General features: G+C 37.5%; 1 protein-coding gene across 2 annotated transcripts in view; it reads right to left on the reverse strand.

The window, feature by feature from the left end:
- Positions 1-11,869, reverse strand: part of SLC38A11 (solute carrier family 38 member 11) — a 52,840-nt gene extending 40,971 nt beyond the window's left edge. Inside the window, exons 1-5 of one of the 2 annotated variants that reach the window (XM_065880782.1) lie at positions 11,730-11,869; positions 11,139-11,256; positions 9,305-9,379; positions 2,785-2,919; positions 1,847-1,912 (exon numbers count right to left, since the gene is read on the reverse strand). In XM_065880782.1, the coding sequence (XP_065736854.1) occupies positions 1,847-1,912; positions 2,785-2,919; positions 9,305-9,379; positions 11,139-11,256; positions 11,730-11,768 (433 nt within the window). In that variant the 5' untranslated portion in view covers positions 11,769-11,869. Of the gene's footprint in view, positions 1-1,846; positions 1,913-2,784; positions 2,920-9,304; positions 9,380-11,138; positions 11,257-11,729 lie in introns of those variants that run through there. The other variant, XM_065880783.1, reaches the window with a different exon arrangement.
- Between the last annotated feature and the right edge of the window lie 14,466 nt (positions 11,870-26,335).

Below are 26,335 nucleotides of genomic sequence, written 5' to 3' on the forward strand. Positions count from 1 at the left end.
TGAATTAAATTATTTGTATATCTGGTCTGTTTACTCTTTCAAACTGTTTGCTCTGCTAATATAGTGTTAGCTTATTTATACGGATGTCTGAAGTTACATGTATCCTTAAAATTCTGAAAGTATAGATTAAAAAGGAAGGAGAAAAGGAAAGAAGGAAGTGTTGGTAGGATTATGCCTACTTGGTTGTCCCAAGAGAAAGAGACTATGCTATATTTTCTAACATTTTCCTCATACATATGTATTACTTCTTAAATAAGAAAAAAGAAGTTTTTCTAAATTAATAATGCTCCTTTGAAAAACTGAAAAAATTGACAAATTTTTGAAAAAATTCCTATGAATTGCACAATTAAAAGATAACCACAGTTTATATGTGAATATGTTTTTTATTTTTTCCTTATTTATGGAAATAGAAAATTCACATAATTTAGATCATATTGTATATATGGTATTATATTCTTCTCATTTTCCTTAACATTCTATCCACTCACCTAATCTCAGTTTATGAAAACAGGATTTGGAGGCTGGGGGCTACGACAGCACCTACAGATAACAGCTAACAGTGCTGGGTACACCTCCTATATGCTAGGCACTGTCTGCGTTGTCTCTCGTTTCACACCATAATTCTATGAAGCAGGTGATACTCTAATTCATAATTTAGAGATGAGGGGCTAGAACTCAGCGAAGGCATTAACCTTCTCAAGGTCACACAGCTAGCAAGTAGTGGGTCAGTGATTTGATGCTCAAATCTCCTTGGTTTCAGTTTCCACTAAACCCTGTGAGAGGAATAAGCACAATTTCCAATTTTACGTTTTGTTTCATTTTGTTGGCATGTTTCTAGGATGGGTGATTCACACACTAAGAGAAAAGGTGTTTTTGTATCAATTTGAAGGATAATAACAACTATAAAGTTAGGTGACTATGAAATGGGGATTATGTGGCTTGGACGGGGAACTCTTCAAAGCAAAAAGACTCACGATCTCTGAATTATTCAAATAGCCATGATATGGTGAAAGGATGAACAGGGAGTGGCGTTGTGGCACATGCTAAAAAGGTCTGCTTAAAATGTTCACAGCGGCTTTTTCAGAATCAAGCCAAACAGGAAACAACCCGAATGTCCCTCAACTGGATGATAGATAAAATGTTTACATCAATATAATGAAATAATCCTCAGCAATTAAAAAAAAGAACACGTTACTAATAAACCCCAAAACATGGAGAACCTCAAATGTATTATACTAAGTGAAAGAGGCCAGACCCAAAAGGCTAGCTCCTATAAGATGCCATTTATTTGACATTCTGGGAAAAGCAAAAGTAGGAAGAGAAATCAGATCAGTGGTTCCCTAAGGCTGGAGATGAGAGAAAGTTTGACTACAAAGGGGAATGAGGAAAATCTGGGGGGATAATGGAATGGTTCTGTATTTTGATTGTGGCTGTGGTTATATGACTATATGCATGTGTCAAAACTCATAGGACTATACATTAAAAAGGGTTAATTTTACTATATTAAATTGTACCTTAACACAAATAATGGGGACAAAGATTAGCTTGCTTATTTAAGAAATGATGTAGTATAAACACTACATGAAAAAATGATACTACAGAGAGTTATTGATACATAAGATATTTAAAATATAAAGTATTTAAATTATATAAATAATAATTTTTAAACAGCTAAATTAGAAATAAACTATATATAAGAGATTAATACTTTAGGATCAGATTGGATCATGGATATTACTGGATATTTGAAGTCATCCAATTCCTCCACTTGCAAATATTTTATTTTTAAGTTATTATGAATCACATTAACTATGAAAAACCATATAAAATAAATATACTGACTTACCTCCAGGGATTCTTTGGAAAACTTTGCTCAAAGTATCTCCAGTTATTATGTTGTAACTTATCATAGCTAAACACATAATTGAAACAATACAGTCACCAACAAGCCATCACATGTTTCATCTTGAATATTTTGAAAGTAATCAGTTATCACTTCCCAAATAGTCTACTTTCAAATATATATTGTGATTACAAATATGTACAACTTTAAAAATAACTAGACAGCAGATTTGTGGGAGAATATCAGTTTGTATTACAAAAAGATTTTCACTTCACAAATTGATTCTTTCCAGAACGTCTTTAAATAATAGTGAGTTTTGGTAGTCATTTAAAACGCAATTTGTTTTGTTATTAAAGTTCAGTTTCCAAATACTCTTTAGGAACACATATTTTGCTCGAAGTGCGGAACAATAATAGAAAACTGTCAAGCCTCCAAAATATCACCTCATTTGAAAAAGTAAGATTTTGGAGAAATATATTCTTAGCTTTCTGAAGAGACATAAGAAACTAGTTTGAACAATAGCTTCTGTATTACTTATTTTGAAAATGAAGTCAATTTGGCCATTGATGAACGTTAACATTTTGCTTATTTAAGAAGTGCTGGGTGCAAACTTTAAACAGCACGTTGGCCTTGGACATGACTTCCACAAATCCTTAGGTTTTCAAAAAAATTTTAGCCTTAGAAGAAATCTATCATTCTATTTTTCATCAAGCTAGGGAATCACAAGCATTAACTCAGAATCACGCTCACTTTATTTCAATGAAATACTCAGAAAACTGACCAAAAGGAACAGAAAACAAGGGAAAAATGGCTAAAGATAAACACTTAATGTGGAAACTATTTCAACTACTAGTATTCTTTAATGACTATTAAAACTATTTTATTCAGAAATGGCCGTTTATGAAAATACTTACAATATTCAATTTCACATTCATCCTTACCTATGAAAGGATACAAAAATTGTAGAACAGACAGTAGGAGATATCCTGGAAAGCCAAAAGTTTTATTGACCAAAGACTGGTAAGTGTCTGTCCCAGAGAGGGCCCCTCCTTTTATCAATAAAACAAGGGAAAAGTCTGTGGCAAAAATAACCATTAAACAAATGTCAGATTACATTTAATACAATTTTTTTTTTTAGTGTTTTGACTTAAAGAAAAAAAGAACTTTAAAGAAGAGTTTAATGCTACAGTAAATTAGCATGGCAAGTCTTACGTTTCATAAAACTTTATCTTTCATAAAACTGTACTGTTTCCAGTTATATATTTTTTAATCGAGATGCAAATAGACTTCATATATCCATGCAATGAACTGGACAGATGAGGGTATGCAGACTAGAGTTAAAGCTTTAATTTTCCATTTTACTTTCTTAACCTAACCAGTGCGATGACTATTAACAGGATGTGGCTCAATTGTCCAAGCAACAGAATGTAGGTAATCCAATATCTCATAGGCGTTCAACGTGTGAAGACCGAGAATAAAACGTGCTGGAAGCATTCAGAAGAAAAAATAGATTTAGGAGAATCAGATCATTTGTTTTATAACAAAGTACAACTAGTAACTTTATAGTTATTATGGTTTACTTTACTATATTATTATTATAGTTAAGAGAGCACTCTAAGAATTTTTTTTTTTGAAATTTACATTTTAGAGATTTAAGTTCCATTTTTTTTTTTTTAAAAAAAAAAACAGAGATGGCCAATTTTCTTTTTGTTTGTTTATTTATTTGGCCGCATCGTGTGGCTTGTGGGATCTTAGTACCCTGACCAGGGATTGAACCGTGCCCTTGGCAGTAAGAGCTCGGAGTCCTAACCACTGGAACGCCAGAGAATTCCCAAGTTCCACTTTTAGTGTTGAAATTGAAGACACAAATATACAGAAAATATATAACTAAAAGTCTCTTTCATTTAACCCAATGTTTTTGAACACCTAGTGAATGACACTGCAGTTGTATTGGGTACACAGCTACACAGAGGGTGTGATTCTTGCTTTTTCTTTTTCCTTGCTCATGCTTCCATCACAGGTGCATTTTTTATCAAGTTATTTGGAAATGTACTAGAATACAAAGAAGAAAATACAAATCATTGCAATGTTGTTTCCACCTTGATTCCCCACCCCCAGTTCACTGAAACTTCTTTTAACAAGTTCATCAATGAGCTCCAAGTTGATAAATCCAATTGATACCTCCTAAATATTAATCATATTTGCTTTTTCAGTAGCATTTTCTCCCTGTTTACCATTCCCTTGTTTCTCAACCAACCTCCCTTGGCTTTTCTGACATCACTTTCTCTTGGATTTCCTCCTATCTTTTGGGTCATTTAGTTTTTCACGTTTCTTTAACTCTCTTCAAACCCTGGATTCTTGGACTTTTTCCTCACTCTTCAAGATGTCCTAATGTGATCCTATTCATGGTCATGCTTTCAATTTTCATAAAGATGTTAGTAACTCCCAAATTTGTACCTCCAGCCCAGATTTCTTCCAAAAATCCAGATTTCTACATCTAGCTGCCTAATAAACATTTTACCTTGAAGACCTCATAGGCATCTTGATTTTAGATGTCCAAATTAGAATTTATATATTTGTTTTGGAACCTGCTTCCGCATTCATATTTCTCCAAACTGTGAATAATATCAAGATAAACTTGAGAATCACACTAGACTTCTCATTATCCATCACCTTCTATTTTCCTTTGGTCACTAAGTCCATTAACTACTGCATCATAAATTATTCACCTATATCTCCTCACTTCTAGTCTCTAACCTGTTTTACTTTAGGGCTTAGGCCTTTATCATTTCTTGCTTGGATTACTGCAAAAACTCCTATTAGTTCTCTCATCCACTATCCCCTCCCTACTAAGACTTTCTTGACCTCCCCCCTGTACCAGATGAATCTGGCCACAGCATAAATCTGACCATGTTTTCTGCTTAAAATCCTCCAGGGGAATACTTTGATGCCTTTGGATAAAAAACAACACTTTTTCATAATTTTTTTTCAGAAAAAAACTGTTTATTAGCTGTGGGATCTTGGATGAAGGACTCTGAGTTTCATCTGTAAAGTAAGGCAATACCCCAACCTTGAAGAGTCTATGAGGATGATGATGTTTAAATGCCTACCACAATGCTTGGCACACTATGGAGGCTAAACGAATGAGAACTCATGCTATTTTTAGTTATCTTCTATAGGCTGTGTGTTGCGGTGGAAAAACATAGTATTTGGAGTCTGATGATAATGATGGTAACGATGATAAAAACCACGAAAACAATAGCAAATACTTCACAACACTTTCTGTCTGCCAGACCTTTTTCTAAATGCTTTATGTATATTAATGTGTTTAATCATCACAACAGCCCTAAGTAGGTGCCCTTATGATCCTCCATTTGATAGATGAGAAAAGTGAGGCACAGAAGCTTAAGTAAATTGCTAAATTTCACAGAATAAAGGAGAGACAGGACTCAGACCCTGGTAGTCTAGCTCCAGAATCCATGCATTTAACCAAAATCTCAACTCTGTTGCCAGTAACTGCAGACCTTGGGCAAATCATGTTAACCTACTGGTCTCAATTTCCTCCTCCATAAAAAGTAGAACATGAATACCTACTTTATGGAGTCAGAAGGATTAAGTATAGTGGCTGCATTATGCTTAGCATCTAGCCAGTCTTCAGGAAATGGTAATGATTATCATTACATGGGAGCCTTCAAAAATGCCTCTGCAAACCTAACTTCATCTCTTTCCACTTATCAACATCAACCCTATACTTTAGCCAGGCTGAATCACTAACATAGTTCTCTCTTGCATTTCTACATTACCATCTGCTTGGAGTACCCTTCCATTTTCTTTGCTCTCTCACATTTTTTCATAAACAGTCAGTGAAGCTGTTTTTTCCTCCCCAAAACATGTCTGCTCCTTTAAGGCTGGATTAAATGCCAGTATCCCTATTGTCATGCACATATTTGTATTATGGTATTTTTCATGAAGTATTATAATTATGTGTGTTTTTTTCTGCCTAACGTACTACATTGTGAGCTTCGTGTGGGCAGGAATAATGCTATCATTGCTATAGCTATCATTGCTATCATTGTTATAATGGCAGCAGTGTCAGTAAATATCTGTTGAATGAATCAGTGATCAATAAAGCAGGATTGCTAGGTGTCTATATATCTGATTCAAATGTAATATGATAAATGACTTAATAAATATATTTTAAAATATTCTGCAAGCACAAATGACACAGTAATTCATCCTACATCCTTTGTTTAAAACTAGGAAAAGCTTCACAGAAGAGTTGAGTAGTGCCTTGAAGGATAAACAGGATTTCACCAGGTAGAGAAGAAAAAAAAAAAATGTCAAGCAGGGGGACTATCTATGGGAAGTCAGTGTGAAGGTATATTCTACATGTGGGTAATGGAATAGTCCAGAATGGCTAAAACATAAGTCCCACACAGGGCAGTGTCGGTGACAGGGTGAAAAAGAGGTCATATTAGTGGGCGATAAGACCAGAAATGCAGACTGTGGCCGAACCATGAAAGAATTTAAATGCAATACATTTTTTTCTGTTGTCATTATAGAGTCTTGGAACGTTTTTTTTTTTTTTTTTTTTTTTTTTTTTTTTTTGCGGTACGCGGGCCTCTCACTGTTGTAGCCTCTCCCGTTGCGGGGCATAGGCTCCGGACGCGCAGGCTCAGCGGCCAAGGCTCACGGGCCCAGCCGCTCCGCGGCACGTGGGATCCTCCCGGACCGGGGCACGAACCCGTGTCCCCTGCATCGGCAGGCGGACTCTCAACCACTGCGCCACCAGGGAAGCCCCTTGGAACGTTTTGACTGGGGGAATATCAGATCAGGCTGAGGTTTCATAAAGATAACTTTTGCAGTAATATGGAGGATGGATCAGAAAGCAAAAGACAGATGCTAAAGGCAGGAAAACTAAAAAGCAACTTATTGGCCAAGGAAGAGAATCAGTGAGGACTGGAGTAACAGGGGGTAACCAGTTTCACAGATGTTGTAAAGTTTTGGTGAAGAACTGTATGCTTGGGATGAGACCTGCTGAATTGTACAGCAGTTCAAAATGTACTGCTCAAAAGTAACAACTTGCTAAGAAGTTAGTCAATAACAAATGCTATACGGGCTATAGATAAAGCTCTCAAAAGTTTTAGGAATCTCAAATATCACTATAACATTTTGACCTCCCTTTAAATGTACTGTATGCAAATTTTAGATAATCCATGAATGAGTGTACGTTATTTAACAGGAACATTTTCTTTTACATCATTATGTATACTTGGACAATAAAAATTATTTTACTCTAATCAACAAATATGAGAACCTTAAAGTAAATTAAAATAAAATCATTTGTTGTAAATAATTACAATTCTTTCTTGTTCTCCAACATTTCACAAACATGAAAACAGAACTTAGAAACACTACTTGTTGAACTGGACATAACTCATTAAAAAGACAAAGGCCTTAAAAAGACAAAAGAATAATTGTAGAGACAAACAACTGTATAATTAGTGTCAATTTAAAGAACAACTCAATATTATAACCTACTTGTAGATTTTGCTCTTAAAATCCTAATTAAGGAACAAAATGAATCACAGTCTATAATTATTTTTTGTGTCTGTGTGGTCATCCTTAATTTATCAAAATTATTTAAGGATTTTCATCATGCAGCCAAATTACTGAGTAACTAATTTCTGCTGATTAGTTGCAACATATGACTTTGCAAAGGACTGCTCACAGACATTGCTGTAGGTTTACGTATAGCATCAGTTGAGAGAGTTATTCACATTATGATCTATGTATGTATAATGTGACTTGGCTTTAAGAAACTATTCATTCTCCTTAATTATTGATTGAATCCTTAGGTGATATATATTTTTAAATGCTTTCTGTCTACTGGTTTACAATGTGTGTACATGTTCATAATGCACTTAAACAAGCCATGGTTATTATGCCTGGGAGGAAATTAATTATTTGTCAGTACTGATTGACTGGAAAACAGGAAATTAAAAACGACAAGGGTAAATCCTTGAATAGGGTTTTTGAGTGTGATAAATGTGCTCATAAATAAAATACACTTTTTAAGCACCAGCAACTCTGAATAAGCACAAAGTCACAGATTCCACATTACTAAATTATGGGTCTTAAGCTACAAATTAAGAGCTGTAGAAGCTAAAAGCATCTTAGGTTTAGGGAGTGGTGGGTGGTGAGAAGCAGGGAGGAAGGGAGTTGAGGGCCTCTGCAGCTCTGACTCTGGTACCTGCTGCATGCTTTACTTTCTTCCTGAGCCTGAGGAAAAACAGCTGAGTTACAGGCTGGTTTTTGGAAGCCTGAGATTTTATGAGGGATCGCATCTTAGAGTCTCTAGAAGTAGAGCTGAGACAGAGATTCTTGGGCAAGAGATTTGAGGGAGTGCTCTTAGGAGAAGGGGAGTGAAAAGATAGGGCAGGGGAACAGCTCACCAGGACTCCATCTCGGGGGAGAGCAGCTGCAGCCCAAGCCCTGCAGCGGTGGCGCTCTGGAGCTCCAACTGCCCTGCACGTTGGTCCCTCCCAAGGCAAGGAGGACAGCTTTGAGGTTTCCGTTACTCAGTCTTTGGGGAAATGGTGGCTGGGGTTCATAACCTCACAGGAAGGTGATACTGTTAAGGCCCAGGTCGCCACTCTGGAGCAGGGGACAGCTGAGGTGTTTTGTATTACCTGGTAAAGGGCATCTAGGTGATCACACATAGCAGCCCCCTAGCAGCAACCACTGCAGTGGGTGTCTGTTTGTGATTGCTGCCTCTTTCACAGTGATACTAAGGTAGAGGAAAGACCTTGTGTTTGCCTTGAGGTGAACTGGGGGGACGACAGGGCAGGGGTGAGAACAACAAGAAGAGAAGATGATTAGGAGTTGTAAAGCCTGCACTTAGACGGGGGAATAGGTGTGAATGAACATGTTACACGGAAAGCGGGAAGCAGAACAGAAGAAGCGATACAGAAGCACCTTACTGCTGCCCTTGAAGACAGTGGCAGGCAGGAGGCTGGGCAGGCAGGGTAGGGTGGGGAGGGAGTGGGGATCCCTGCTGGTTGAGCACCGGGGCTCTAGCTGCCACCTGCACAAACAGAGCTCAAAAAGGTTGTTCATCTGTGTGCACCTGCCCGAGGTTTTTGTGGGAAAGGAATCCCTGATGTCTGCATTTTCAGAGTACGGTCTTGGCCTTAATCAGTCTTTAAAGTGACTCCTCTATCTACCACGTTTGGCATAAAGTGAAAAGGCACATGAAAAGGATTTAGGCTTGGTAATATATAATGCTTTTCTAATCTGTTCAGAGGATTAGCAAGGAAAGTAAATCTCCTCAGATACAAATGTTTAAATTCTTTGATGCACTTTTTAATTAGGAAATTCAATTACAGAGCGTGTGTGTTTGTGTAAAACAGTCATTGCACAATTTAAATTGCAGGAATAATCAATTACACAGCATTTTACCTGTAACATATGAAACCCAGAATAAAAGCAATATTCCCAGAGGAAAGCCAGCTTGCTTCATTGAATAAGGCAATCCTGGAAAAAACATAAAATGTCCCACCCATCACGTTAATAAAACATATGGAAACACGGAAGTTTTCCCCCAGTATCTGTATATAATAGGCTAAGTAAACTGACATATTTATATGACATAGTTTTAAACAGTGTATATGAATACTAAAATTAAATGTTAGCATATTAACACCTATTTCAGAATAAAATGTTGTAAGTTAAGGGCATGTCAAGTGAGTAAGTTTATGAGGTGGAAAAATAAGAGTAAGAAAGCATCAAATGAAAAACAGATGACAGTTCACACAAATAATGTTCCCTTCGGGGTGAGGGGGACATATGACCTAGAATATGTGGAGAGTAATGACCCAGAGCTCTCCTTATGTGCTGGCCGGGAAAACAGAGATGATAACCAGAGTATAGAAGGGTTATGAGATATGAGGAAAGACCAACCCTGGGGTCAAAATGGGCAACTCTGTAGGAAAAGGAGAGGAAAATAAGAAGGCAAAAGTATTTTTTATAAAGCTGAAAGGAGTATGTAATGTTATTTCTTATGAATCTTTTTTGGAAATGGGCAATTTTAGATTATGGACAATGAAACATTTAAAATAAAATGTACTTAAAATAATTCCACCCAGAATATTTATTCTCTGAAAATTTTCCTCTTTCAAAAATCTGCTGAGCCTAATTAAGAAGTACTTTTTAAGTTGACATGAATCAGCTAAAAGTGTTCATATCAGGAATTAACTCTGGAATACGGCCTACACCTCTATGGTACATGGAGGCTGAATTTCAAAAAAGTCTTTACGCCTACTTGCTACTACTTTGTCTCAGGTTCCTACAGTTTATTTACCATTTGAAAAAAAAAATTGTCTGTATATGGAAAGTAAAAAAGAAATACATCAACTTGTGAAAGTTAAGAAAAGTAACTCAATCCAGATGACTGAGACTAAAATGTCATAACTTTACAGGAAAAAGTAATATTCTCAATGAGTATTTGCAGGATTTTGTTTTGTCCTTGCTTTTTCTTAAATTGGATGTTTCAAATAACAAAAGCGCTGAAAAAAAAACTGCCTTTATTATTATAACGCAATGCACTTAATTTTTTCCGAACTTTTCCTTTGCTTCAAATTGGGAAAATATGAGAGGCTCATTTCTTTCAATTCTGATTATTTGGCTCCTTTGTTTTAAAAAATCATTTAAAAAACCATTTCTATTTATTGATTAAATTATATTTACAATTGATATATCATAAGTTTGTACTTTAAAATTTAATACTCTATAAATGGGTAAGGAAATATTACGTGGATTTGATTCTTCACGATTGTTATGTTTTCACATTAAACTTTTGTATCTCCAATATTTGCAAGTATCTGGAGGTTCTACACCTCTAGAAGGTGATGGAAAGGTGATTCAAGTAACGGTTGGCCACTCCAGGAACAGGGAAAAAAGTAAATTAGGTAACATTATCACTTGACCATGCAGCCTATGAAAAAAAAATTCAGCAATCTCCCATCTGCAGCTCCACCTTAATCTATCACACACGGAGGATGCTCTCAAATGTGGAAAGAGTGTGAATCACCACCCCATTTTTAGTATAAGAGAGACTGATGTGTGCACATTGTTACATTGGAAAAAAGGGAAGGCTTTTATGAAAAAACAATTACCAATTTTATCATTTAAGATTTTTTCCTTTAAAATTAACCTATGAATACTAGCAACATAATAAGTGTCTTAAATTTGGCCTTTTCACTGAAAATTTAAAAAAAAAAAACAACAAACTTACCTATTATACCAGATCCTATAATCGAGTTGACAACATTAAAAACAGCAGCAGACTGACGACAAGTTTTCCCTTTGTCCTTATGCTCAGAAACGAGGGTTTCTCTGTCATCTAGATGGCTCTATTTTAGTATATAAAAGTGCAATTAAAAAAATATTTAACTAGCTCAAAAATTCAGAAAACTGCAATTTAGGAGACTAACATGATATTAGTAATAATAATAAGTAATGCCAATAACGATAAGCAAATGAGGATAATAGAGTAACAACAATATCTAGTAATTCAAACAGAGCTTGTGAACAAACTCCATCCTAAAATGTCCTGATTACAGCTGCACCAAGTTCGTGGACTACTGCATGAAATCCTAGTACTTTAGGATCTCTTAGGGAGCAAAGGATGTGATTTTTGTGAAATTAAAGGGGTTATATTGAAAAGTGCCCGCTATGAAAAAAAAAAGATCAAGGCAAAATTTCTTTTTTCTGCTGGAGAACCTTCTGTGGTGCTACATCAAGACGCTGGGTGAAGGTAGCTAAACGCTGTTGCAGGATGAACGAACGAATGACCTGCCTTCAGAACCAGCCCCAGTCTCGTTACCTGTGGCGGGACGACGGGCCGCTGTCCCTGGTAGCCCATGGCTGCACCCGGGTCCTCTGCAGGTGGAAGGTTCGCGGGCGCGGGTACTCGACTCGCCAGAACAGCCTCCTCCGCGAGCTCCAAGCCCGGGGTCGGCGCGCGGCGGGCAAGTTGGGGGCGGGCTGCGCGGGCTGCGCGGGCTGCGCGGGCTGCGCGGGCTGCGCGGGCTGCGCGGGCTGCGCGGGCTGCGGCCGCAGCTCACTTGGACGCCGCGGCCGAGGCGATTTCCCTCGGAGGTTGCGAAATACGCCTTCCTCCTGAGGCGGAGACGCTACAGGGTGTTTCTGATTTGGGCAGCCCTCTCTCCCAGCACCTCGCCTTTTTTTCCCTTTTTTTTTTTTTTTTTTAAAACCTCCAGCTGCTGCCTCTCTCCCCTCGCCTCCCACCCAACCAACTGCTGCAAAGTACAATATGTTGCGTCCACGCTGACTTGCTCGGATTGTACAGAGTTAAGCTGGCCTTATAGTCCATTCCCAAATTATCTGCTCCTTGGCTGGAGTCTGACGTCCAGGTAAGAACGCACTAGCACACCTGTTCCCATGGAGCGTCTTTTCTATTGCTTCCTCCTGCTGCTCCCTACACCGATTTCCGTCAGAGCTGACAGATAAAAATGTGGAACTGTTAAAAAGCTTTTCTCGAGTTTTAGCAAATTTGATTACTGAGCATGCTTTGGTCAAGTGTTTCCGGGTGACTTTTCAGAAAAGGAGACTTGGAGAATGGAAAGAAAGATGGAGTCAGGTAACGAACCTTAAAAAGGTGGCGGGGGCTTCCCTAGTGGCTCAGTGGTTGAGAGTCCGCCTGCCGATACAGGGGACACGGGTTCGTGACCCGGTCCGGGAGGATCCCACATGCCGCGGAGCGGCTGGGCCCGTGATCCATGGCTGCTGGGCCTACGCTTCCGGAGCCTGTGCTCCGCGTAGGGAGGGGCCACAACCGTGAGAGGCCCGCGTACCGCAAAAAAAAAAAAAAAAAAAAAATGGTGGCGGGACGGGGTGTCAGCGGATGGGGAAGGAAAGGTACTTAGAGTATCTGAGCTACAAAGAATCTGAAATGACCATCTGTTCACCCCTCTTACATTACAGGTGAGGAAGCAGGCCCAGAGAATATTCAATCACGAAGAGACAGAATACGTAGAGAACAATTTCAAGGATAGTTAGAGCGGTAATATAACGCAACATCTACTTCTCAAATAATTCAAGTGGTTCTTTTTTCATAAACATTTATTTAAAATTATGAAGCATTTAAAAAACATAGAAAAACCTAAAGAGAACTATAAACTTCATATACTCTCCACTATCAAAGTAACAAATACTAATATTTTGTCATATTTTCTTCAAATTGCGAAAATAAACATTTAATGTCACAACAGAAACCCCTTTACCCTTCCGAATTCCTTTCCCTACGTTGGTAGACTCATCCAATTCATGAAGTTTGTGTATATCTTTTGTATTCATGCTTTATATTTTAATTCATTCATTTGTAGCCATAAATGATATATAACAATGATTTGAGTATTTCCAAGATTTACAAAGATGGTCCCATACTGCACTGTTTTCCTCCTAGCATTATTGTTTACCCAGTGTACTGTTTTCAAGATGTATTATATAGATTCATGCAGATACACAGTATATTCATTTTATCTGTGTCACTGTTCAGTTAGCCATCCTCCTACAGAAAGACATTAAGATTTTTTCTAATTTTGTACTCTTCTGGAGCATATTAAATGACAGTTTCTCTAGAAGTAGAATTATGAGGAAGTAGTTCATGCATATTTTCAACTTCACTAAATATTTCCAAACTGGTCTACAAATTGATAGCCCCAATTTTTCCACCAGCAGGGATGGAATTCCTGCTCTGCACTATTAACATCAGGACTTGGTTTCTTTTTAAGTTTCGACGTTGTGATGAGCTTTAAAATGGTATATAAATATTGTATAGATTTGTATTTTCTTAATCTATAGTGATGTTGAGGATCTTTTTATAATGTTTAATGAATATAATTAAATATTTTTGTTATCCTCTTTGTTAATTTCATTTTTTTTAATCCTTTGCCCATTTGATTTGATTGTTAGTCTTTTTCTTATTGATCTGTAAGAGTTATTTATATATGTGGGGGGCCAACTGTATGTCAGTTACATATTTTGTACATATCTTCTTCCAGCTTCTTTCTTCTAAAATTGTGCTATTTTTTTCATGCAAAGTTTACAGTTTTGAAATATTTAAAATTAGTAATCTTAATCCTGATACAAGTACATTAAAAGAAAGAAAATTATAGCCCTTTCACTAAAAAATATAGATTCAAAATCCTGAATAAAATGTTAGTAGATTGAAGCTGACAGTGTATGAAAAAGCTAACAATATCATGACCAAGTTGAGTATACCCCAAGTATGAAAGGATGGGTTAACCCCCAAAAAACTCTAATTTCACACATTAACAGATTACAAGAGAAAACTATGTAATTGTTTTATTAGATATAGAATAAAACATTTGATAATGTTGAATTCATGATTGGAGAAAACCTCTTCGTAAATTAGAAACAGAAGACAACTTCCTTAAACTGGTAAACTATAGCAGATATCTTCATTAATGGGGAAATTTTGGAAGCATTTCCATTTAACTAAGAAATGAAACAAAAATGCACATGATAATGACCCTTATTTTACATGATGTTGGAGTCCGTAGCCTAAAGCAATAAGGAGAGGAAAAGAATTTATAGGTATGAGGATTGGAAACGTAGAAATAAAGCTGTCATTTTGGGATGATGAAATTGTTTAAAAAGAAAAATTCAACAGACTTTAAAGGAAAATATTAGAAGCAATAAGAGAATTTAGGGAGCTTAATAGATATAAGATTTGCCTGAAAATATATTAATTTTTACAGCAGCAACAAACAACTAAATATAATAATGAAAAAAGAAGCTAATTTATAATAGTGTCAAAGAATACCAAACACTTAGGAATAAATTCAACTAAAGACACACGCAAACTCTTCAGAGAAAACTGTAACAATCAAAAGACATTAAATAAGGCTTGAATAAATGGAGAGAAATACCAAATTCATGGATAAGTAGACTAAATATTCCAAAGATATCAATTCTGTCCAAGTTGATTTATTGATTAAAAACTATTAGTTTCACCATATTGACCACAAACACCTACGGTGTAAATTTATAGAGCTTGTAAAAGTTTCCTTTTTTTAATCTACCAAAGAACTATATTTGATTTTTAAAAGTAGAAAGTAAAGTAAAACGGAGAATTTTTAATAAATTTTGTATTTCTACTTTCAGTGATAACTTTATAAAATTTTTCAATATATTAACTATTTGTCTGTGTATGTGACAGTGGTGACTTCCTTTTTGTGAATAGGGCTCTCTGGGTGGTTTAAAACATGTTTACAAATTCTTGATACTCCTCCCATCAAGAAATGGAGTTTCATTTCCCTTCCCTGGGTGTGGGCTGGACTCAGTGACTTGTTTCTAATAAACTGCATATGATGGAAGTGACATGTGTCATCTCTGATACTAAGTCATAAAAGTCATTGTGGTTTCTGCTTTGTTCTCTTTCAGATCACTCCCTCTGGGAAAAGCCAGCTGCAATGTCATGAGGACATTCAAGGGTCTCATAGAAGAAACTGAACCCTCTGCCAATGCCATGTGAGTAAGTCATGTTGAAAAATGATCCCTTAGCCCCACTCAACCCTTCAGATGACTGCAGCCCCAGCTAACATCCCAGATGCAACCTGAGCCAGGGCCACTCAACCAACCTGCTTGCTCCTTCCTCATCCACAAAAATGTTTACTGTTGTTTTAGACCACCAGTTGGGGTCTATTTGTTGCATGATGATAGAAAACTAAGATAGGATTTCTATACTTTTTTTTTTTTGGTGGTTAGTTTTTATTAATTAATTTGCATTTTGGAATTTATTTTATTTTGAACAGTTTTAGGTTCACTGCAACACTGAGCAGAAGGTACAGAGATTTACCATATATGCTTTGTCTCCAAACATCCATAGCCTCCCCTGTGAAGAACATTCCCCACCAGAGTTGTATATTTGTTACAACTGATGAACCTACATTGACATATCATCACCCACAGTTCGTAGTTTACATTAAAGTTTACTCTTGGTGTTGTACATTCTATGGGTTTGGATAAATGGATAATGATATGTATCCACCATTATAGTATCGTACAGAATAGTTTCACTGCCTTAAAAATCCTCTGTTCTCAGCTGATTTATCCCTGTCCTCCCTCCCCTAAATCCCTGGCAACCACTAATATTTTTACTATCTCCAGAGTTTACCCTTTTCTAGAATGTCGTATAGTTGGGATCATACAACATGTAGCCTTTTCAGATTGGCTTATTTCACTTAGTAATATGCATGTAAATTTCCTCCCTTTTTTTTTCATGGCTTGGTAACTCATTTCTTTTTTTTAAAATAAATTTTTTTATTTTATTTTATTTATTTTTGGCTGCATTGGGTCTTTTTTGCTGCACGGGCTTTCTCTAGATGCATCAAGCGGGGGCTGCTCTTTGTAGTGATGTGCGGGCTTCTCATTGTGGTGGCTTCTCTTGTTGCAAAGCACAGGCTCTAGGTTCCTGGGCTTCAGTAGTCGTGGCTCACGGGCTCTAGAGCACAGGCTCAGTAGCTGTGGTGCACAGGCTTAGTTGCTTCACGGCATGTGGGATCTTCCTGGACTAGGGCTTGAACCCGTGTCCACTGCATTGGCAGGTGGATTCTTAACCACTGCACCACCAGGGAAGCCCCTCTCATTTCTTTTTAGCACTAAATAATGTTCCATTGTCTATGTACCACAGTTTATTTATCCGCTCACCCACTGAAGGACATCTTGGTTCCTTCCAAGTTTTGGCAATTTTGAATATTGATGCTATAATCATTGGTGTGTGGGCTTTTGTGTAGACATAGGTTTTCATCTCCTTTGGGTAAATACCAAGGAGTACAGTTGCTGGATCCTATGGTAAGCTTATGTTTACCTTTGTAAGAAACCACCAAACTGTCTTTCAAAGTGGCTTTTATATTGAATGGTACAATGAATGAATGAGAGTTCCTGCCAGCATTTGGTGTTGTCAGTGTTCTACATTTTCACCATTCTAATAGTACACACATAAGCACATATGATTGAATACATCGTTGCTATTATTATTTTGAACAAACTGTTATCTGTTAGATCAATTAAGAATAAAAGAAAGGGACTTCCCTGGTGGTGCAGTGGTTAAGAATCCGCCTGCCAATGCAGGGGACATGGGTTCAATCCCTGGTCCAGGAAGATCCCACATGCTGCAGAGCACCTAAGCCCATGCACCACAACTACTGAAGCCTGCATGCTCTAGGGCCCGCGTGCTACAACTGCTGAGCCCGCCTGCTGCAACTACTGAAGCCCACATGCCTAGAGCCTGTGCTCCACAACAAGAGAAGCCACTGCAATGAGAAGCCTGCACACCGCAACAAAGAGTAGCCCCTGCTCACAGCAACTAGAGAAAACCCGCGCACAGCAACGAAGACCCAGTGCAGCCAAAAATAAATAATAAAAAGAAAATTAAAATTAAAAAAGAAAAGAATAAAAGTTTTTATTTTACCTTCACTCACTCCTGCAATGCTCCTCTCTTGTTTATGTAGATCCAAGTTTCTGACATATCATTTTCCTTCTCTCTAGATAACTTATTTTAAAATTTTGCAAGGCAGGTTTACTGGTAACAAATTCTGTCAGCTTTTGTTTGTCTGAGAATGTCTTTATTTCTCCTTCACTTTTGAAGGATACTTTTGCAGGGTACAGAATTCTAGGTTGATAGGTTTTTTCTTTCAGCACGTTAAAGATTTCACTTCACTTTCGTCTTGACTATGTCGTCTCTGAGGAGAAGTTGGATATAATTCTTACCTTTGTTCCTCTATAAGTCAGGTGGTTGTTTTTTCCCCTGGTTTTTTTCAGAATTTTTTTCTTTATCTTTGGTTTTCTGTAGTTTGAAAATGATATTTAAGTATAGTATTTTTTTGTATTTATCCTCTTTGGTGTTTTCTGAACTTCCAGGATCTGTGGTTTGGTGTCTGATATTAATTTGGGAAATTTTCAGTCATTGTTTTCTCAAATATTTCTTCTGTTTCTCTCTCTTCTTCTTCTGGTATTTCTATTGTCCAACTGTTACACCTTTTTTTTTTTTTTTTTTTTTTGCGGTACGCGGGCCTCTCACTGTTGTGATCTCTCCCATTGTGGAGCACAGGCTCTGGACGCGCAGGCTCAGCGGCCATGGCTTACGGGCCCAGCCGCTCCATGGCATGTGGGATCTTCCCGGACCGGGACACGAACCCGTGTCCCCTGCACTGGCAGGCGGACTCTCAACCACTGCGCCACCAGGGAAGCCCTGTTACACCTTTTGTAGTTGTCCCACAGTTTTTGGATATTCTGTTCTGGGATAGTATTTTTTGTTTCAGTCTTTTTTTTTTTCTTTTCATTTTTAGAGGTTTCTGTTTAGATATCCTCAAGCTCAATGATTCTTTCTTCAGCCACATCTGGTCTACAAATAAGCCCATCAAGGCAGTCTTCATTTCTGTTACAGTGTTTTTTACTTGTATTATTTTATTTTGGTTCTTTCTTAAGATTTCTGTCTGTCTGCTTACACTGCCCATCTGTTCTTGCATGCTGTCTACTTTATCTATTAGAATAATTAGCATCTTAATCGTAGTTTAAAAATTCCCGGTCTGATAATTCCAGCATCCCTCCCAAATCAGAGTCTGGTTCTAATGCTTGCTCTGTCTCTTCAGACTGTTTTTTTAGCTTTTAGTATGTCATAATTTTTTTTTTTTGATAGCCGGACATGATGTACTGGGTAAAAGGAACTGCTGTAAATAGACCTTTAGTAACATGATGGTGAAGATGAGGGAGGGGAAGCATCCTATGGTCCTATGAGTAGGTCTCAGTCTTTTAGTAAGCCTGTACCTCTGGACTGTGAATTCCACTCGTGCTTCTCAATACTCTCCTCCCCTGTAGTTGGAACAGGATGATTATAGTAGGCTGGAGATGTGTATTTTCTTCCCCCAGGTCAGTTAAACTCTGATAAAACCCCAGCAGGTTAGGCTCTAGTTAAATAGTTTATCCTGAGGGCAGACTTTGTTAAGAAGTACAGAATGCTCTGGAGTGTTTAAAAATGGCTCCTTTCCCCTTCTCCTGCAGGAAGCAAGAGGAGATTTTTCTCCAGTATTTACTGTGAGAACTTGGTTGAGCTCCTGGAAGTAAAATTCACAAAAGTGTGGGGGCCCCTTATGACTAGGTACCCCTGGACTTTTTATCTCTCAGACTTGTAATGTTAAGCCTCCAGAAATTCATCAGTTACAGCTCAGGTTTCCCTATCTGGTGCTGGTTCCCCTGGAGGTTTGTGATTCCTCGTATTTGTCTGTTGGTCTGTCTAATTTTGGGGGCAGTGGTTTGCCCTGTGGCCTTACTTCTCTGAAGGGTCTCAGAAGAGTTGTTGATTTTTCAGTTTGGTTAGATTTTTACTTGTTTTTTTAAGACAGAGTGACATATTCTAGCTTCTCATGCTGGATCAGAAACCAAAATTTCTTTTTTTTTTTTTTTTTTTTTTTTTTTTTTTTTTTTTTTGCGGTACGCGGGCCTCTCACTGTTGTGGCCTCTCCCGTCGCGGAGCACAGGCCCCGGACGCGCAGCCCCAGCGGCCATGGCTCACGGGCCCAGCCGCTCCGCGGCACGTGGGATCCTCCCGGACCGGGGCACGAACCCGCGTCCCCTGCATCGGCAGGCGGACTCTCAACCACTGCACCACCAGGGAAGCCCCAAAATTTCTTTATATTTATTTTAATGATCTTTCTTAGAGATCTTTTTTTTCTAGCTTGAAAAGTATTATTTGTTTAATTTCAAAAGTACTCTATTGTCAATGAAAAAACATGAGGAAGAAAGAATAGAACACATAGTCACTGGAAATTCTTCCATGCAGAGGTAAACACAGTGAGCATTTAGAGCCTTGCATTTTACTCAGATTATACAGTGTTTAAAGTAGAGGATAAGTGAATGTTCACATGCAAGTAAACACTTTTTGAGCCTGTCTTAGCCCCAGATAAGGGCCATGGAAGCCAGACTTTCAGGAATGTTAGAGAGCCTAAATTTGAGCTTTTTATCAGATTGTATAATTATGTAAGTAGTATACTATGCTTAGGTAGAATTATTACTTTTCTTCATTATTTGGTTACAGTCCAGACTAGGTGACCTCTAAGAGCACCTGGCTGTCTTAGAAATAATCAGGGAAGGCTGTATCTTGGCAAAAGTGTGAATTTACAAAGCTCTCCCTGATAGCTAACCTGACTTCTGACATTAAGGTTCAAGTTTGGATGAGACTAAAGACAACAATTTTCAGCCCACATCCCCAGGGAAGTTACTTTTTCCTCAGCTTTGGAAAGGAGTCTAGAAGAGGAGTAATTTTGTTTTTTGTAAAAATGAATGCTTGATATGCTCCACAGTATTAGATTATTAATTCTACTAGCATTAGTAGAGCCTTAATATGCAGACTCTGAAACAAGATAAACCTTTCTTTTTTGCTTTTTTTAACTTTCCAAAGGTGGGGTCCTCAGTCTTTAGAGGTCTGGAAGGACTGCTCAGATACTTTTGGCTAAATAATCAAAGTATGTCCTTTTTAAAATGGATTTATCATCTTACAGAATCATTCTTGTAACTATATTCTATGATCTCTATATTACTCATTATCCAGGAATATCTTATTCTTGTGGTACTATGTTATTATTATTGCATAGTTAAGGTATTTCAATGTTTTCTAACCTAATTATTAGAATTCTGTAAGCCACTATAATGATATTTTTGGTTAGGAGTCAGAGTGGACGGGGCACTCAGGAATGAGTTAAAATTAGTGTAACTGTAAAACCTGGTTTGCCCAAGATAGTCCTGGTTTAGGCTTCTTGTTCCACTGTAATTATGAATCGCATCATTTTCATTCTCCAAAGTGTCCCAGTTTTGAGGATCAGTTACAACATTATGCTACAAAGACACCTGGCGGATAATAATATCAAAATATTTGCATAGCAATTCACAGTTTTTCTTCCAGTGGTGTCCAAGCTGAGAAGGAATGGAAGATTTAAAAAACAAGGATTTTTGTTAATTCTTCAGTTAGTATAGCAGATTAGGAGTTGAGGGACTGGAATCAGAAAAACCTAGGGGTCATTCAAAGCTCAAGGGATCTTTGCTAGTTGCTTCACTTTTTGAGCCTTAATTTCCTTATTTGTAAAAAAGGAAAAATAACTACTTCTTTCATAGGAGTAGTTGTGGGATTAAATGAATTAACCTATTAGTGTTAGTTTCCTACAGCTGCTGTAACAAAGTACCGTAAACTGGGTGACTTAAAATAACAGAAATTTATTTTCACAGTTCTGGAGGCTAGAAATCCAAAATCAAGGTATCATCAGTGCCATGCTCCCTCTGAAACATGTAGGGGAATCCTTTCTTACCTCTTCCTAGCTTCTGGTGGTAGATGCATCACTTCATTACTCCATCTTCACATGGTATTCTCTCTGTGACTCTTCACTTACTCTTCCCTCTGTGTAGGTCTGTGTCCAAGTTCACCTTTTTATAAGGACACTAACCATATTGGATTAGGGTCCGCCTTAATGACCTCATCTTAACTTGACGACACCTGGAAAGACCCAAATAAAGACCCAATAAGGGTCTTTATTTCCAAATAAGGTCACGTTCTAAGGTATTTGAGTTAGGATCCAACATATCTTAATTGGAGGACAGAATTCAGCCTATAACAGTATTTTTAAAGGTTTTAGTTAATTGCTTGGCACAGAATATGCTCTCAATAAATGTTTGCTGCTGCTATATCCAAACAGAAAAATAATTTGTTAGGCTAAAATTATATATGGTAGAGGGAATTTTGGCTACTGCAGCAGAAACCATCTCTATTCTTCCACCATGACAGAGTCTCTGATTTTTGTCTGGACCATGGCCACTTAGAAAGAGGAATAAAATTCACCTTTTCACTTGCAGCTGGTTGTGACTAAGTTAGGATCAAGAATGTAGGCAGAATATAAGTTCTTAAAGAGAAGGGTCATACCTTTACCTCTCTTTTGCTCCTTCCTGCCGGCTGGAGTACAGAGACACAATGGATGAAACTGGAGCTTTATCCTGAGCCAGCCACCTGTTGGAAACAAGGCTGAGTAACAAGATAGAAAGGATCTGGGTCCCTGCTGGTTATGCCAGATCTGGATTGTTCAGGTGATGTGAGATGGAAATAAAACTTTGATCGTGTTTAAAGTACTTTTATTTGGGATTTGTCACTTATAGACAAATCTAATCCTCATTAATACACAACCTCTGGGTACCAAGACTATCATTCTGATAGTCAGATAAGATTCATTCAATCTTGATATTTCTGTATTACAACACCTAATGTGGTCCTTTAACCGAATTCCTTGTGGAAGTGATAGGAGGATTTATTGTGCTTAATTAAACTCTGTATTAATATATATATACAGTTTACAATTACATGCATATAAAATAAATTATAAATTGTTAGATTTTGATATTTTTAGTTTTGCCTTACTAATGAACTGGTAAGAAACCTTGGCTAATATGCCTGGGAATATGCTCTCTTCAATATGATGTGGGTCCTCTTCTGTGTGTCCTGTGTTGGTCCTCTCCTAGGGGCCTGGAAAGTACTGGTTGTCAATGTCTTGTTTCAGGGTCTGCTTCACTCATCACACAGATTCTTAGTCTTTAATCATTATCCCGAGAACTGACCCAGCAAAACAGCAGCTCTGACTTTGACTTGAGTGTATGCTCAGCTTATTCTGCTCTACTGCCTGTCCTCTCTGCATCTGTGATAGAGAATGCAATTTTAAGTCTCTATGGAAACAAATATTCCTCTTTTTTAAATTGATAAGTCTTTCTTGCATCTTTAAAAAAATTTTATTGGAGTATAGTTGATTTACAATGTTGCATGGAAATAAATCTTTTTATTGGGAATTCAAACTCAAATTTGATCCTTCATGTTTGCAGCTCACAATATTTACTTTGTAAAATCAGAACCATTTCCCAAGCTCCAGAAGCTGGATGTGAATGGCTGTTACAGCTCAGTCCCTTCATGTCCACCACAATGAGAATAACGTAATTCATGACAAAGGTGGGCAAGCTGAGATTTATAATCAAAGAGTACCAGTTTTTATCACTTATTAATAAATATGCTCACAGTTTTGGATGAGGAAGCACACTCACATTGACAGGGTTGAAGAAATGAAATTGGGTGTGTGTGCCCTTTAGTGCTTTTCCAGTCATGGTCATCTATGAAGGTTACACTAAAATAAGTAAGGTCTCATTCACCTATGGTGATATTTCTTCTCCTTTTGTTTTCATGAAGTTTCATTTGCAATATTTTAGCCCCATGTCAGTTGAATTAAACTGAGAGAAAGGATATTGTGTACCCCTCAAATGGGTGGATAGGAAGATCAGAGACCCTGCAAGATAGTACTCTCAACTATATCAGCTCAAGAACTTGCAGTCCTGGAGCAAAGAGTAGGGCGGAATTTTGGCAGCGAGTTGTTAGCGACAACTGTGACTCTGTATCCTCTCCCAGCTGGGGCATTGCCTCCTCCTGCATGATATGCACCAGAAATATTCTTTCTCGCCAAGAATGGCAAGTGGGGTTAAAATCAGGAAGTGGGAGCAAAGGCCCAAAAAAGAACTTTATGACTAGAGCCAGGATTGCCCATAGTGTAGAAATCTGGAGCCAGCCAACTTTTCCCAAATCTCCTAACCTGATTTATGTCTCCTTCTCTCTGGTCTCAGGAAATTTTATTTATTCCTAAAATACAATACCCAGTCCTTTACTTTGTGCTGTTGGTAATTGTGAACTTATCAGTGGGAATGGTAGGCTCCTTGAGGGAAAGGAAAGGATCACATTTATTTTGATCTGTTGATGATGATGTTTTTTTTCTTCACTGAACCTAGCACAGTGATTCATACAATTGCTGCTGCTCATTAAAAATGTACCAAATGGAAGAAACAATCTTGAGAGGAATCAGCTTGTAAAAAGCCTTGTTGTTAGGTGAGAATAAGTTTAATGCGGCCAGAAATAAGGACCATCAGGAGAATACTTCAGTAATGAGATTATGATGCTCGTTTGCCTCGAGGGCCTCTGTGAAACTGAGAAAGTGCTGGCTCATCTCCATTTATTAGTGCAACCAGAATATTGGAAAAAATAAAGAAATTATGGAACAGGGCGATACAAAGTTGTGATGTAATCTTAAATATTTCCATTTAACAAACTAATGCTTTGTCTTTAAGTGCAAAATACAGTGCATTGTCATTCTGTGATTCATACAATAATTATAGGATATATTAATATTTAATATATTTATTCCTAATGCATGAAAATGAAGTGGCGTTTTAATGGGACATGATTTTAAAATTTATTGTGAGTGACATAATTTAACCTCTATAGTGTATCTCTGTAGCTGTATGTACAACTTCATTTAGAGTTAATGTCTAATTCTGAGAATTTTCAAACCTTGAAGACTCAAGCCAAATGACCCTTTCAACTACCTAAGACAGGTGCTGTTTTACAAATGTTAGCTAGAAATATTTTAAATAGATGCAAAGGACATCCAAAATACTAACAGTAGAAGGCAAAAATCCATTCATGTTTCAAGAGGATTATCCACTCATCCTCCATAATGAGAAAGAATGTACAAGGCTCCATTGCATAAGGCCACTCCTGTCACATATCTGTAAGCTCATAGGCATTGACCAGAAAAACAGTGTAGGACCCACTGGGTATGCTTACAATATTCATTTTTCGATCATTACTAGTTACAAATAAAGTTTTTGAGTATAGCACTCTCTAGGTTCCAAAAATAAGATACATCAGCTCTGCACTTTGAAGTCAACCTTCACTAAAGGATAAATAACCTGATTAAGTTGTATAAGTGATGCACCAAATGAATGCAATAGATGCATTTGCTACAGCAATATAGAGGATCAAGTGATCATGAAAGGCTGGGGTGGATGGTCAGGGACATTTGATGGAAGACTGGAAACTGATAAAATTTAGCCCAGCAAAGATAAAATTTAACTCATAAACTTAATATCCTGATCTTGGATCTAAAACCCAACTACATAGGTCCATGCGGGGGGGGGACATGTAGGTTATCTGAAACTCATTTCAAAATGAGCTTTTAGTGCTTTTGGTTAACAGTAAGTTTAAAATGTTTCAACAACGTCATTGAAAACAGTTTTAACCAACAGTACTTGAAACATATTACACAGAACAACAAAAGTGGTAGTCCAGGCCATCTGTGTTGGTCATACCACACATGGACAGATGTTTTCAGCTATGGAAGCCACGATTTGGGAAATTTACAAACATGCTGTGACATTTTCAGAAGAGAGTAATCAGAATGATGAATGGTCTCATGAAGCTTTAAATAGCTGGAGAATATAAGATTCAGGGAAGTAAAGATTTACTCAACATAGGAAATGGCTTTATAATCTAATTACCTAGAGATATACTCAGATAACTTGAGTGGTAAATTTCTACTGGAGATGTTTAAACATGAGTATGACCATGGGCAGGGATGTTGCATGTTAGAGTGTGTGAGGAATGATGAAGGATAGGAAGGATGCTGGGTGTTCTTCTTTGCTTGCAAGTAACAGAAACGTACTTGAGCTTTCTTAGGAATGAGGAGAGGTGGTTATTAGAAGAATTTACATAGTGGATTTAGGACTAGAAACTTGGCAGTGTTCCAGATAGCCATGACTGTTTGCTTTCTGTGTTTATCATGGCCATAGTGATCTTTATTTCATGGAAATTTGACTTCTTTCTGTGGATCTATCCATTCCTCTCTTGCAACTGACCAGCTAGTCACTCAATTTTCCTGGGCAAATTCTGGAGGAAGTGAATTTGACAGGTTCAGCTAAATACCTTCACCTCCATTGAGCACAGCCTTTTGAGCTGTACCTCCTCCTGGGAAGTTGCCAGCCTAGAGATGAGTTTTCTTTGGGTTAGGTTCCAATCTCATATCCAGTCAGTGGCCAGACCATTGGACTGAGTACTATGGCTTCCCTGCCAAACACTGGGGAATATGGCTGAGGAAAACAGTTTGAGCTAAATGTGGGCCTGGGCCATGGCCTGAACCATGACCAGTATAAATGGAAACACTACATATTTTTCAGTTTCCTCTGGAACTTGTAATTTCCCAATTCTGTGATGCAGGGTAGGATTGGAGTTGGACCTTGATCATTAAAATTAAGATAAGGGGAGGTTATGGCAATTCCTGATATGAAAAATAAGGTGGAAACATGTATTATTGGGGTAAATAATATAAAAAATAAAAAGGGGTGTTTGGAACTAGAGAGAAGCAGATTTTAGTTAGTTTTATTATTTCTCATTATTTTTCAGTTTGTAATATTGACCTTTACTATATACTTTCCTCCTGTTAACTGTGGAGGTACCATGTATATACTACTAAAGAAAAAGTAGAGAAGGTACTCAATTTGTCGAGATGTAAAATATTTTTTAAAAATATGAAACCCTAT

Source organism: Phocoena phocoena, chromosome 7, assembly GCF_963924675.1.
Source record: "Phocoena phocoena chromosome 7, mPhoPho1.1, whole genome shotgun sequence".
In the NCBI taxonomy this organism is placed as follows: domain Eukaryota; kingdom Metazoa; phylum Chordata; class Mammalia; order Artiodactyla; family Phocoenidae; genus Phocoena; species Phocoena phocoena.